The sequence below is a fragment of the Eschscholzia californica genome, unplaced genomic scaffold, assembly GCF_041429995.1.
Source record: "Eschscholzia californica isolate CP2 unplaced genomic scaffold, dmEscCali1.0.p SCAF_6, whole genome shotgun sequence".
NCBI lineage: Eukaryota > Viridiplantae > Streptophyta > Magnoliopsida > Ranunculales > Papaveraceae > Eschscholzia > Eschscholzia californica.
In genome coordinates this window covers 44,137,401-44,150,597 of record NW_028238483.1, presented here as the reverse complement: position 1 = coordinate 44,150,597, position 13,197 = coordinate 44,137,401, and the positions used below count along the sequence as shown (strand labels likewise).

The following is a 13,197-nucleotide window of genomic DNA, read 5'->3' as shown; positions in this document are numbered from 1 at the left end:
CTTATGGTCTCTAACACGTTATCATCACGATTCGTTTTACTATGATATGGTGTTGGGAGGGTGTATTGTAATCAATCTCACGTCGGCAATGAGACAGAGTGTGGTGCTCCTCTTAAGATATGAAACATCCTTCCCTAGTGAGGTCGTTTAAAACTTAGAGGTCCATAAGTGTCAAAATTGTATTCTATCTTTTAAAAGAAAATGAAAATTACCTCAGGGAGTATTTTATTACCCGTAAAGAATCAAACCTCAAGATGCATAAGTTAGATAATTGGGAAGATTTACAGGCAATGCCCAAACTTCTTAAAATCGTGTCGTTAAATACCATTTTTTTTAGAATCTAATTACAATATACGTTAGTCGTTACGAGGTATTGATGCATCATGAAGATGTAATAGCACGATGGCCGTCTAATTTAAATCAAGACCTAAAGCCTAACAACAAAGAGGCCTAAAGGCCGACAAATGATTACATTATTTATAGCCTAAATTACATAAATAATGTAATCATTTGTCGGCCTTTAGGCTTACATAAGATAAATCTTGATGGCAAACTGCTTCCATCTAGACTCGGTCCCACGACCTCGTGGGGTTAAGAGGGGTGTCAAACCGTCGCACCAAAGGGTGGTGGACAAAGACAATCTTTTTAGCACACATTTTAGTTAGAGACAACACCCATTTGTGTTTGACATAACATATCATGATTTCAAATATATATATATCATGACTTCTTAAATTACAAATGCCGACCCACTTACTCCTTGTTGCACTTATGTAACCACCATGTATATCATCATGAGTTTAGTGCGCTTGATTTAATATTCAACTTGTGGTTTCCTGTCATATAACACATTTTCCCAAATCAAAGAAAAGAAAGATAAAGGAGAAAAAACAATGTTGTTTCTACTACACAAAATAAGGGAAAAATGTACGAAGAAAAAAAAAGAAGACTGAACAAGAAGGAAAAAGGAAGCGGTGATAAAACACCTTCAAATTTAAGCATTGCCTCTAAACATATTTTGTCAACTTGTTTTCACCAAGTCTTCCGTGAAAAACACATTACTTTTAACAAGTTTGAACATTGCTTTTAAAACTTCCCTAGATAATTTTCTACCACAAATCAACATAAAAATAGCAAAATAAAATCCAAATCCTACCATAAACCACAAACAAGTTTACTATTAAATCTACTTGGATCATGACATTTATAAACTCCCCCATGACTCGATCAACTCGGCCAACGAAGAACGAGATGACCCACCCTCACTTAATGCCAATTTAGCTTCATCTCTAGCAACAGCAACTCGCTCTCTTAGTCTTTTCCCTTCCTCCGATTCCATTAACATTCGAACTCGTTCTTCAATTTCTAATGAACTCACAAACCCATCCTCTGATTCATTCAAATGTAAACTCAATTTCATTTCACTAACCAAAAGTGCCCGATTCAACCTTTGCTCAGCATATAAAGGCCACCCAATCATGGGTACCCCAGCACAAACCGATTCCAAAATTGAGTTCCAACCACAGTGAGTCACAAACCCACCAACCGATTCCCGATTCAAGATGTCCACCTGTGGTGCCCAATTCTTCACTACTAAACCGCGATCTCTTGTCCGATCCAAAAATCCCTCGGGTAACAAATCGGTCAAGTCAAACTCAGTTGGTGCTAATTTACCCTTATCGTCATCTTGAGTAAGCGCATTTCGCACAACCCACAAAAACCTTTGCCCACATTTTTCCAACCCAACCGCTATTTCTTTCAACTGAGCTACCGTAAAAACACCACCGCTACCGAAACACAAAAAGACAACACTTTTACTCGGCTGAGAATCTAACCATGTGAGACACTCGACCTTTCTAACATCTTCGTTATCGGTCGTTGGTTCAGCAATCAATGGTCCGATTGAATAGATCGGTGGGGTCGGAGAATTGGGTACACATAATCCATCTTTAATGGCTTGAATTGCTCTTGTCTCGAGCGACTCGAAGGTATTTACTATATTACCCTTAACTTTTGTAGCAGTTTCAGACATAAGTAAAAATGATTCAACATTACCAGATCTGTTACGTAACGGGTCCGGTATATCAGTGGAACGTAACGGTGGCAACCCAGGAATTTCAACAGAATGATGATCTTCATAGGTGCCTAGAGATTTGATCAGAATTGGGTAGTAGAGTAAAACAGCCAAGACATTAGCACCAGAAGTGAAGAACAAGTAAGACGAAATTTGGAGTTGGGTAGTGATTTCAAGAACAGGGTAACAGAAGAAATCAAAGATGAAAGCAGAGATGGTTGAAGAAAGAGAGATGGTTAGAAGTGATTGATGAATGAGTGGGTTGTTTAGGAGAAGGGTGTCAATGAGTGTGGTTTCAGGTGAAGCAGATTGGAGTTGTGTAGGAGTAGGAGGAGGAAGATGATGGAAGATGATTGATGGGTTGGATTTAGAGACTCTGTTTATATAAGGAGATGTTTGGTTTGATTTTGAAGGTTCATTTGAAGTAGGGATGAGAATTGTGATTGAGAATGAAGAGTTTTGATTGATTATTTGTTTACCTAGTTCAACCATGGAAATTAAGTGACCAATTCCTGGTGAGGGATATAACACCACTGTTTGCTTCATCTTCCTCACTTTTTGGAAAGAGAGAGAGAGAGAGAGAGAGGGAATGTGTGGATGAGGAGAGCAATTGAAGCATGGATGGGATGGCATATATAGAGGACTGTCTTAATAATTGGAGGAGATGGGTGTCATTCTTGTTTATGGTTCAATTGCTCAAAATATGGAGCCAAAATTTGATACTATATGATAAGGAAAAAGATAGGGAGACCAACATTTTTTGCGTGAATCTCCCCCATCCAACTGTTGGATTCACGCCTCTTTCTCTTTTGGTGAAAGTAGGGTGAATCTAAACCGTTGGGTAGGGATTCACAACATACTCTAACTCACCAAGTTTTATTTCACCATGTTTGATATGATAAAAATCATATGGACACAAAGGAAACAACCATGCTAGTTTCACCTAGTAGACTGACAAATCTCTCTATCAAAGTTTTATTTCACCATGTTTATCATTGAAGAAATTGGGTGAGATCCTTTCTAGAAGGTAGATGTCCCTGATTTGTTGTAACCATATCTTGATTACCCATTATTTTTTACTACTGAGAGAATGATGAGGTTGAGTCACCATCCTTGGAATAGAATTAGGAGCTTTCTAAATCCCTTAACAAGCTAATTTCATTTTTTTGATGAAAAATTAGAATTTCCTAAATTGGTAGCATCGTACATTGATTTCCACCAATGTCTCATTCAATCTATTTCCGGCTTAACACATGAAAAGATTTTGCTCATCCTTCCCCATCGAAAATGGAGTCGACTAATGGGAATTGTTATTGTAAAAATTAGATTACGTTTCTAGATTGACCTGATTTTGAGTCATGAATGTATCATGACTTGATAGAACTAAAAATAGAAATACTATTTGGTCAAAAATAGGGGACGATCTCAATCTAGAAGTTGATGTGGCCGACTCCCTTTAATCTGGACAGATAGAGAGAAAAAAGTCCGGACCTAGACCTATAAGAATCCACCACATTAGCATTCAGATTGAGGTCAGTTCCCATTTCCAGATCAAATAACATTTCTTAACTATAAAATTGGTGAATTTTGATATTTTGATTGGAATTGTATCAAAACTACTGAATTCAATTAAACTTGAACTAATTGGCAAACAAAAGAAACACCACTTTTTTTTTGTTAGCATGTTTTCATTTTCAGCATGCCTTGGACCTTTGGACTTCTAAAGGTGGAAGAGTACTAGACCTCTTGCCATGTTTGAATTTATTTCACCAATAACAGTCATGAAATGAAAATTTCCTTCTAAATAAAACCCTTAATGGCTTTAGTTGGCCTAATTATCACCAATAACATTCATAAAAGATTAAGCACGCATACTGAATCCAACGAAAAAGAGATGCACACAAATATCAAATACGCTGCAGAAATTCCCTACAAACTATATAACAAACATGACAGCATCATGTCACTACAAATACTTCTATAGTCAACACTTGTTCACATAAGATGTCGAGCAAAGAGCTCTTTAGGTTTAAGTATCTAGAGAATACCAGCCCTGATGGAGAAAATCTGGGCTCTTGTAATTCAAAAGTTTTTTTCTTAATATATTCCGCTATTTACAACAGATTAAGCTAAAAATTTGAGTATATAGATACGATCATTAAGATTAAAAGAGAAAGGGAAATGGGTACTAATTTTATGACTGCATTAACTATAAGATTATCAATAATACTTCATAGAAACTTCAAATATTGTACGATTTTCTTATTTCTAACAACTTTATATTTATTTTACTTTTACTTTAAAGAGTGGAGACATCACTATGGTTATGTCTGAGGTGTCTACTTCCAAGTGAAACATACCTAAATCAGTCATTCAAATAAACCAAACATTCCAACTCCAATCAAATTTCAGATAAAAATGGTCATTCTAACTCGAGTCAAATTTCAAATTTTACTTCGAAAAAGCACACTGCCTCGTCAAAATACTGAAAACAGTGAATATTTGAACACTACCAATATTCATTCAATCACAACACTAACGAGGGCCCACATTTTAGGAAGCCCAACCAATACATTTAAGACCATTAGCTTTCATTATCTTCTACTTTCAGAGTTTCAACCATTCACTATTTATTTTATTAGATAGCGAGAGCACTTAAGAGTCAGTGTATAGAAGACTAGCTAGTTAAGGAGTTCTGACATAGTAATGATATTTATAAGAACACTAGCGAGATGGAAGCAAAAGAAATACAAAACAACCTCTTGATTGTAGTAGTCAAATAGGAGTGAAGGGATATAAATTTATTTTCTTGTTTTGGTTACTAGTGGAAAGTAGTGGTATGGGCATATGAGCATCTAACTATGGGAAGTTGTAACTAATGCATATTTGTAAGAAGACAAGGTTGGCATATAATCATTTAACAGGTACCACTGACAAGAAGTTTTTTCCACTCTACTTGGGTTTCACACTTCTACTTAGTATATGCAAAGAACTCTCGACTACTTCATCATGATAATTTTTGTATTTACCCGTTTTTACAACAAGACAAGCCGAGAGATAGGCCACCTAAAAGAATCTAGAGTTAGGTTTGATCATAGACAGATTGGTGGGAATAGAAGGATCAATCCTAACCTTAATTTGTATCACATGTTATTTTGTCGATGCAAATTCATATATTACCCGTTGCCGGAGTTTTTCTCTCTAACAAGATACTTCAACATCAATTAAATGCCATATTCTAGATACATGAAGAGTAAAACAAACTAATGCTTGGACATACCAGGCATAAATCAGCTGAGATCATGTCTTGTAAGCTTGAGCTACTCAGTCACTAGCTGGAGTAAACTTTCTATTGTACCAGTTTGAGTCCTCAAGAGTCAAGATAGCCATGTCAAACTTTTCTCCTGTAAAAGATTGAAACTCTCTTTGAATAAGCTACCCATCGAAAGTTATTTGAATTACACCGTCACCAATTTGTAACAATATAATTAAATGAAAGGGATCTGCAGACGAAAGTAAGATATTGTTTCCTAGTTCCTAATATGTCTTAAATATCCTAACATACTGGGTCAATATATGCCTGCACTTGAGGTCAACGCTCTTACACAGGCCGGGTTCTTCATGATATCATATACTCATGTTATGTATCCCCTAAAATTACTACGACTGTAGTTCCCCTAAATTTTGTTCAACGTGACCAAAGTTCTAGAGAATCTGGACTACTTTAGTTACGCACTGTTGATTTCGAAACTTACAAATCTACGTAGCACAATTGCAAATAGAAAATTAGTAGATTGGTAAGTAATCTGTGTCAGAGGCCAACAAGATTTGATTTGTAAAGGTACATTATTACAGATTCAACCAAAAAACTGACCTCGCAGAAGGCGAATATGGGAGGAAAATTAGAAGAAATTTAACCAATCCGTGGGGATGAGACTATAGAGTGACACATACAGGCAGCTACTAACTCATGAATTCCAGAGACATCATACTTTTTTTAGTCTTAAAGCGACCAAACCACAAGTTTTGTACACACAATAAGCCGGTAATCCTATATCATGTGTGTGTGTACACAAAATTAGAAGAAATTTAACCAATTCGTGGGGATGAGACTATAGAGTGACTAAAAAATTAGAAGAAATTTCTTCTAATTTTGTGTGTGTGTACACAAAATTACTTCTAATTTTGTGTACAAATTTAGTTTTGTACACAAAATTAGAAGAAATTTAACCAATTCGTGGGGATGAGACTATAGAGTGACACATACAGGCAGCTACTAACTCATGAATTCCAGAGACATCATACTTTTTTTAGTCTTAAAGCGACCAAACCACAAGTTTTGTACACACAATAAGCCGGTAATCCTATATCATGTGTGTGTGTACAGATCATCTTACTCGGACTAAGTTTATGAACTAGTTCCGTATAGTACATATACCACATTGTTAGTAAAGTTTAATGGCTTGGGAAACTAAAGCTATGGTAAGAGAGTGCACAACAACTAAATGCAGCATTCAAGAATATTATAGATCACATCAACTTATGAATAAATCCTTCCATGTGAGTTTCACTTCAGAAACACCAATGGTTTTCTTAACTAGATCGATCACTATTGGCAAGGTCATCTTCAAGCTTACGACCATTTACATGATAAACTGAAGAATATCTATACATTTATTATTTACAAAGTAATATGACAAGTAATGACACATAACTATTCCACAAAATTAGCCAAGAAACTTAATCTACAGTACTAAGATATTTCTTCATCGGCCCAAACACATACAAACAATACAAAAATTGGTTTTAAGTGTACAAAGTAGCAACTCAAACATAGTACTTAAGCATTAACCATTTTCAAAGATTTAAGATTTCATAAAGAAACAAAGATTTGACATAAATGGGTAATGACAGTAATTTAGACCAATGTTAGCGAGTGAGAGAGATGTGATTGCGTTAATAGTTTGGGCGTAACATGGTACACATTAGGTGTGCAATCTTCTACTTTGGTATGATGAAATTAAACTTGACTGAAACAGATAAGCAATTTCGTTGTCATTGTAATGTGTATGTAATATCAGACACAAGCCTAGGATAGAGACATGCAACTTCATCTCCATTGTGTGTATACATATAACATACACAATAAAAGAATGGGGTTCGACAAACCTTGTGATTTGAACATCTCAATCCAGCTCCGCTTCTTCATTAATCATGAACCAAATGCCCAAGCGAAAAACCATGAAAAACAAGAAAGTTTATCAACCATATAAAAAAAATGGGTACATGATTATGGAAGTGCTTATTCTATTATATTAGGATATATTTTGATTTAATTCTGAAACTTTAATTATTTTAAATCGGTTGCGTTCAAGACCTAAAAAAGTGCATGTTCAAGCATTCAATAGCTTTCCTATAAATACTTCTCGAGCAACCTATCATCGATGGCTATATGCACCACAAAACAACCACAAGTTAAGTATTTATCAAGTAGCTAGAAACACCAGTATCGTAGAAATTTTGGCCCTCATAATATAGTTGTCACAAGTTGGCGCTTGTTAATTTTGTTTTCAACCAATAATATTTTAAATTCAAAAAGTATATGAATATGTGATAACAATCAAATATACTAATTCAGAAACCAGAAATTTATTTTGTGAGAAAATTGAACAAAAATAAAGCACACTCAATAAACTAAGATATGAACATTTTTGCTTGTAAAAGCATGAACAAGTAAAACAAACACGGAAACTCCCTTGATAGCTAAAGTTTGCCTAATTATCACCAATAACAGTCTTGAAAGATTAAGCATGCATATTAAACCAAACAAAAAGGAGATGCACCAAAATTTCGAATACTTTGCAGAAATTCTCTATGGCAGTGGAGAACATGAAGAGACGATCTAAGTAACCCTGCCTAAGGTACCAAACAAACTAAATAACAAACATGACAGCAGCAATTTCAAAAAGCTCGGGAAGAAGAACAGCAAAATGTAGGATTTTACTTCAGTAGAGGGTACAGACAAACTTCACCAACGATAGTCTTAACACATTAAGCATGTATAAACCCCTAGACAAGGAGGTACTGAGTTTAACAATTCGTAAATGAGAAAGAAAAAATGCATGAACAACGCATGTTCCAGCATTAATAGCTTCAATACTTCTCGCGCAACCTGTCATGGACAACATGGCTTTGTACATCACAAAACCACAACAAGTTAAGTATCATCGAGAAGCTATAAGAACATTCCCCGATGGAAAAATTTTGGGCTCCAAGTATGTGTTAAAAGTTGTTGATTAGAGAACAAGAAAATATATAGGATACATGACAAATTGTTTAAGCATCACTAGCTGCCCTATAAATACTTCTCGCGCAACCTGTCATGGATAATATGGCTTTATACACCACAAAACCACCATAAGTTAAGTATCTATTGAGTAGCTAGAAATAACAGTCCAGTGGAGAAAATTTGGGTCCTCGCAAAATACTTTTCCGAAGCTAGTTTTTTAGATACAGGAAAATACAAAAATACATGTCACTTTGTTCCAGCATCAATAGCGTTACCATAAATACTTCTCGCGCAACCTATCAGGGATTGCTATATGCACCAAAAAAGGACCATACGTTAAGTATTTATCGAGTAGCTAGAAATACCAGTACCAATGCAGAAATTTTGGACCTCATAATATAGTTTTTACAAGTTGGCGCTGTTAGTATTGTTTTCAGCAAATAATGTTTTAAATTCGAAAAATATATTAATATGTTATGAGAATAAAAATTATTAATTCAAAAACTAGAAATATATTTTGGGAACAGAAAATTGTACAAAAATAGTTAACACCCAATAAACTGAAGATATAAACTTTTTGCTTCTAGAAGCATGAACAAGTAAAACAAATATGGAAACTCGTTTACTACCTTTAGTTGTCGTAATCGTCACCTACAATAGTCTTAAAAGATTAAGCATGCATATTGAGCCCAGCAAAAAGGAGATACCTCATACACACAAATATCAAATACCATACAGAAATCCCCTACGGCAGTCAAGACTAAGAAGAGACACATAAATATCAAAAGCCAATTATAAAACGATCTAAGTAACCCTGCCTTCAGTACCAAACAAACTCATTAACAAAGATGACAACAACACTTTCAAAAGTTCGGGAAGAAGAACAGCAAAACGTTCAGTGTGAGGTACCAAGCAAACTTCACCAACGATAGTCAAACAGATTAAGCATGTATATGAACACCTGGACAAGGACGTACTGATTTCAACAATTCATTAAGGATTAAGACCTCAAAGGGATAACCACGTTAATTAGAAACTAGTATACACATGACAAACACATGTTCAAGCATCAATAGCTTCCCTATAAATACTTCTCGCGCAACCTGTTATGAATAACATGGCTTTTAACACCACAAAACCACAACAAGTTAAGTATCTATCGAGTAGCTATAAAAAAAACTAATCCCCGATGGAAATTTTTTTGCTCTTGTGAAGTATTTACATCAAGTTGATTAGAAAACAAGAAATTATATAAAAGACATGACCCATTGTTCAAGCACCAATAGCTGCCCAATAAATACTTCTCGCGCAACCTACCATGGATCTTATGGCTTTATACACCACAAAACCACCATAAGTTAAGTATTTATTGAGTAGCTAGAAGTAACAGTCCCAATAGAAAAAAATTGGGCATTTGCAAAATACTTTTCGAAACTGGTTTTTTAGAAACAGGGAAATACATAAATTCATGGGACTTGGTTCAAGCATCAATAGCTTTACCATAAGTACTTCTCGCGCAACCTATCATGGATAGTTATATGCACCAAACCACCATAGGTTAAGTATTTATCGAGTAGCTAGAAACACCAGTACCGCAGTAGAAATTTTGGCCCTCATAATATAGTTTTTGAAAGTTGCCCCTTGTTAATATTGTTTTCAGCAAATAATGTTTTAAATTCCAAAAATATATTAACATGTTATGACAATCAAAATTATTAATTCAGAAACAAGAAATATATTTTGGAAAGTGAAAATTGTACAAAAATAGAGCACACTCAATAAACTAAGATATAGACACTTTTTGCTTCTAAAAGCATGAACAAGTGAAACAAATATGGAAACTCGCTTACTAGCTTTAGTTGGCCTAATTATCACCTACAATAGTCTTAAAAGATTAAGCATGCACATTGAACCCAACAAAAAGGAGATACACACAAAATCAAATACTATCAGAAATACCCTATGGCAGCCACGACTATGAAGAGACACATAAATATTAAAAACCAATTATGAAATAATCTAAGTAACCCTGCCTAATATACGAGACAAACTAATTACCAAAGATGACAACAGAAAATTCAAGAAGTCAGGAAAGATGAACAACAAAACGTAGGGTTTTACTTCAGTGGGGTACCAAGCAAACATCACCCACTATAGTCAAACTCAAACAGATTAAGCATATATATGAATCCCTGGACAAGGACGTGCTGATTTTAACAATTCAACGAGGATTAAGACCTCAAAGGGATTTTAACGTTAATTAGAAAACTAGTATACACATGAAAAACACATGTTCAAGCATCAATAGCTTCCCTATAAATACTTCTCGCGCAACCTGTTATGGATAACGTGGCGTTTTACGCCACAAAACCACAAGTTAAATATCTATCAAGAAGCTATAAAAAAACAGACTTTGTTGGAAAACATTTGGCTCTTTTGAAGTATGTGTTCAAAGTTGTGTTCAAAGTTGATGTTGGTTGATTAGAAAACAAAGACATACATTGAATACATGATTTATTGTTCAAGCATCAATAGCTGCCTTATAAATACTTCTCGCGCAACCTATCATGGATAGATAATATGGCTTTATACACCACAAAACAACCATAGGTTAAGTATTTATCGGGTAGCTAGAAATAACAGTCCAAGCAAAAAAAATTTGGGCCCTTGCAAAATACTTTTTCGAAACTGATTTTTAGAAACAGAAAAATATATAAATACATGTTACTTGGTTCAAGCATCAATAGCTTTACCATAAATACTTCTCGCGCAACCTAACATGGATGGGCTATATGCACCACAAAACCACCATAGGTTAAGTATTTATCGAGTAGCTAGAGGCACCAGTACCGATGTAGAAATTTTGGCCCTCATAATATAGTTTTTAAAAGTTGGCGCTTGTTAATATTGTTTTCAGCAAATCATGTTTTAAATTTGAAAAATATATTAATATGTTATAACAAACAATTTTATCAATTAAAAAGACAAAAATATATTTTGGAAGCAGAAAATTGTAGAAAAAAGTTGTGCACGCGCAATAAACTAAGATTAGAACAGTTTTGCTTGTAAAAGCATGAACAAGTAAAACAAATGTGGAAACTACCATAATAGCTTTAGTTGGCATAATTATCACTATTAATTCATAAACCAATAATATATTTTGTAAGTAAAAGAATTATACCAAAATAGTGCACGCATGATAAACTAGGATAAAAAGAATTTCGCTTGGAAAAACATGAGGAAATAAAAACAAATATGGAAATCCGCTTATTGGCTTAAAAGATTGAGCATGCATATTGAACCCAACGAAAAGGAGATACACGCACATATCAAATACAATGCAGAAATTCCCTATGGCAGTAAAGACTATGAAGCAACATACGAATATCAAAAACCAAATATAAAACAACCTATGGGTATCAAACAAATCAAATAACCAACGAGGCAACAACAATTTTAAAAAATTTGGGAAGAACAGCAAAATGTAGGGTTTTACTTGAGTGAAGCAGCAGCATCACCAGCATAATTCTCCATGGAAAAATTGATAGCACAGTCCGCAGGTTTATCCTGCAAAAACAGAGTAGTAACAAGTGTTCATGAGATAGAGAGAGAGAGAGAGAGAACAAATTATTAGTAAAAATGTTATCTAACAACTCCTAGGTCTATCAACACCGGGATCTCTAAACGTTGATGCCGCAGTTTCCAAAATCCAAGACGAATGGTTCCATATGAACCCTAGAAAATTCAATAATTTGCGAAATACTAGCATCAACAGGGAAGGTGATTAGTCCTAGAACTACCGCGTTGTCAAATAATTTGGATACAAGCACCGAACTAGCAGAACTCGGCCAAACTCCTTAAAAAGCCTGTCAATAAACCCCAGTCGATAAAACCCTATCAAGAAAACCTAGTAATTTCGGAGATGCATCAATTACCGCATATTTTCAAGATCGATAGAAGCGATATGTGGAGAAGAGAAAAACCATAAATACTTTTTTTTTTTGTTGAAAGGAAAACCCTAAATACTTATATGGAGATGAAAAAGGATCAAGAAAACCAGAAACCCTAACCTGGCCGCTTTTGTTCGTTGGGATGTTTCGTTCTTCTGTCATTCTTCTTGTCTCTTTCATCGATCTTCCCTCGTCTTTCATCGCCTTCTCCCGCGTTCTTGATTTTACCCACATTTTTTCCCCCAATTTTAGTCCCCTTCACTCTTACGCGTAAAAAGTAAAGCGTGGTTGGAACGCATTACTTCATTACCGTTGTAAAGCGTGGTTTGAACAAACCAAAACACAGCCCGTTTTTACTAAAAATGCACCTTTTGCCCGAACAAACCAAACACCCCTCTAATATTTTACTAATCAGTGTCAGTCTTTTATTTTTGGTGGCCAATACGCGGACAACCGTTTTTCTTATATGGACAACTATTTTATGTGGACAACTAGAAAAATTAAATTTTTTATACGGACAATAGTTTTTAAGGGGACAACTTTTTATTATTCTAACTCAAGTCTTCTTAGAATTAGGTGTTCGATTTTAACTCCTCCATCTTTTTTCCATAAACGCTAAGTTTGGTCTTTCTTCTTCTTCATCATCAACACTCAAATTTGTGGAGAGAGAAAAATTTTGGAGAGACATAGAGAAAGTTAAGTCTTCTACTACTTGGGTTGCTAGTCATTCTTCTCATGTCGTCATTGACTCCCCAGGTATTCCATCTTTCATGGTTTGAAAACAATGCTTTTCTGATGCTTTGATTATAAATTAACCGACATTGTGAAAATTTGTGTATGACAACAGGAATTGAAAGTAATTGATGAAATTGAATGTTCAATTC

The 13,197-nt window shown here is 34.9% G+C and overlaps 1 protein-coding gene and 1 long non-coding RNA gene across 7 annotated transcripts; both read right to left on the bottom strand.

Annotated features, from left to right (window-relative positions):
• Positions 1-601: 601 nt before the first annotated feature.
• Positions 602-12,586, bottom strand: LOC147535448 (uncharacterized). Of its 6 annotated transcripts, none has more exons than XR_015227861.1 (5): positions 12,434-12,586; positions 11,860-11,930; positions 7,244-7,277; positions 5,355-5,478; positions 602-836 (listed from the first exon to the last, which is right to left on the bottom strand). It is a non-coding gene; the product is annotated as an uncharacterized LOC147535448 (long non-coding RNA). The 6 variants fall into 6 exon arrangements; XR_015227863.1 differs by lacking the exon at positions 602-836 and adding an exon at positions 3,936-4,146; XR_015227862.1 differs by lacking the exon at positions 602-836 and adding an exon at positions 4,257-4,434.
• On the bottom strand, positions 962-3,861 carry LOC147535449 (UDP-glycosyltransferase 88A1-like). Its single transcript, XM_086648951.1, has one exon. It carries the CDS (start codon positions 2,705-2,707, stop codon positions 1,205-1,207), a length of 1,503 nt encoding a protein of 500 aa, XP_086505077.1. The 5' UTR covers positions 2,708-3,861; the 3' UTR covers positions 962-1,204.
• Positions 12,587-13,197: the final 611 nt, after the last annotated feature.

Coding starts and splice junctions, on each gene's coding strand:
- LOC147535449 (XM_086648951.1), bottom strand. CDS start 2,707: ATGCCATCCCATCCATGCTTCAATTGCTCTCCTCATCCACACATTCCC.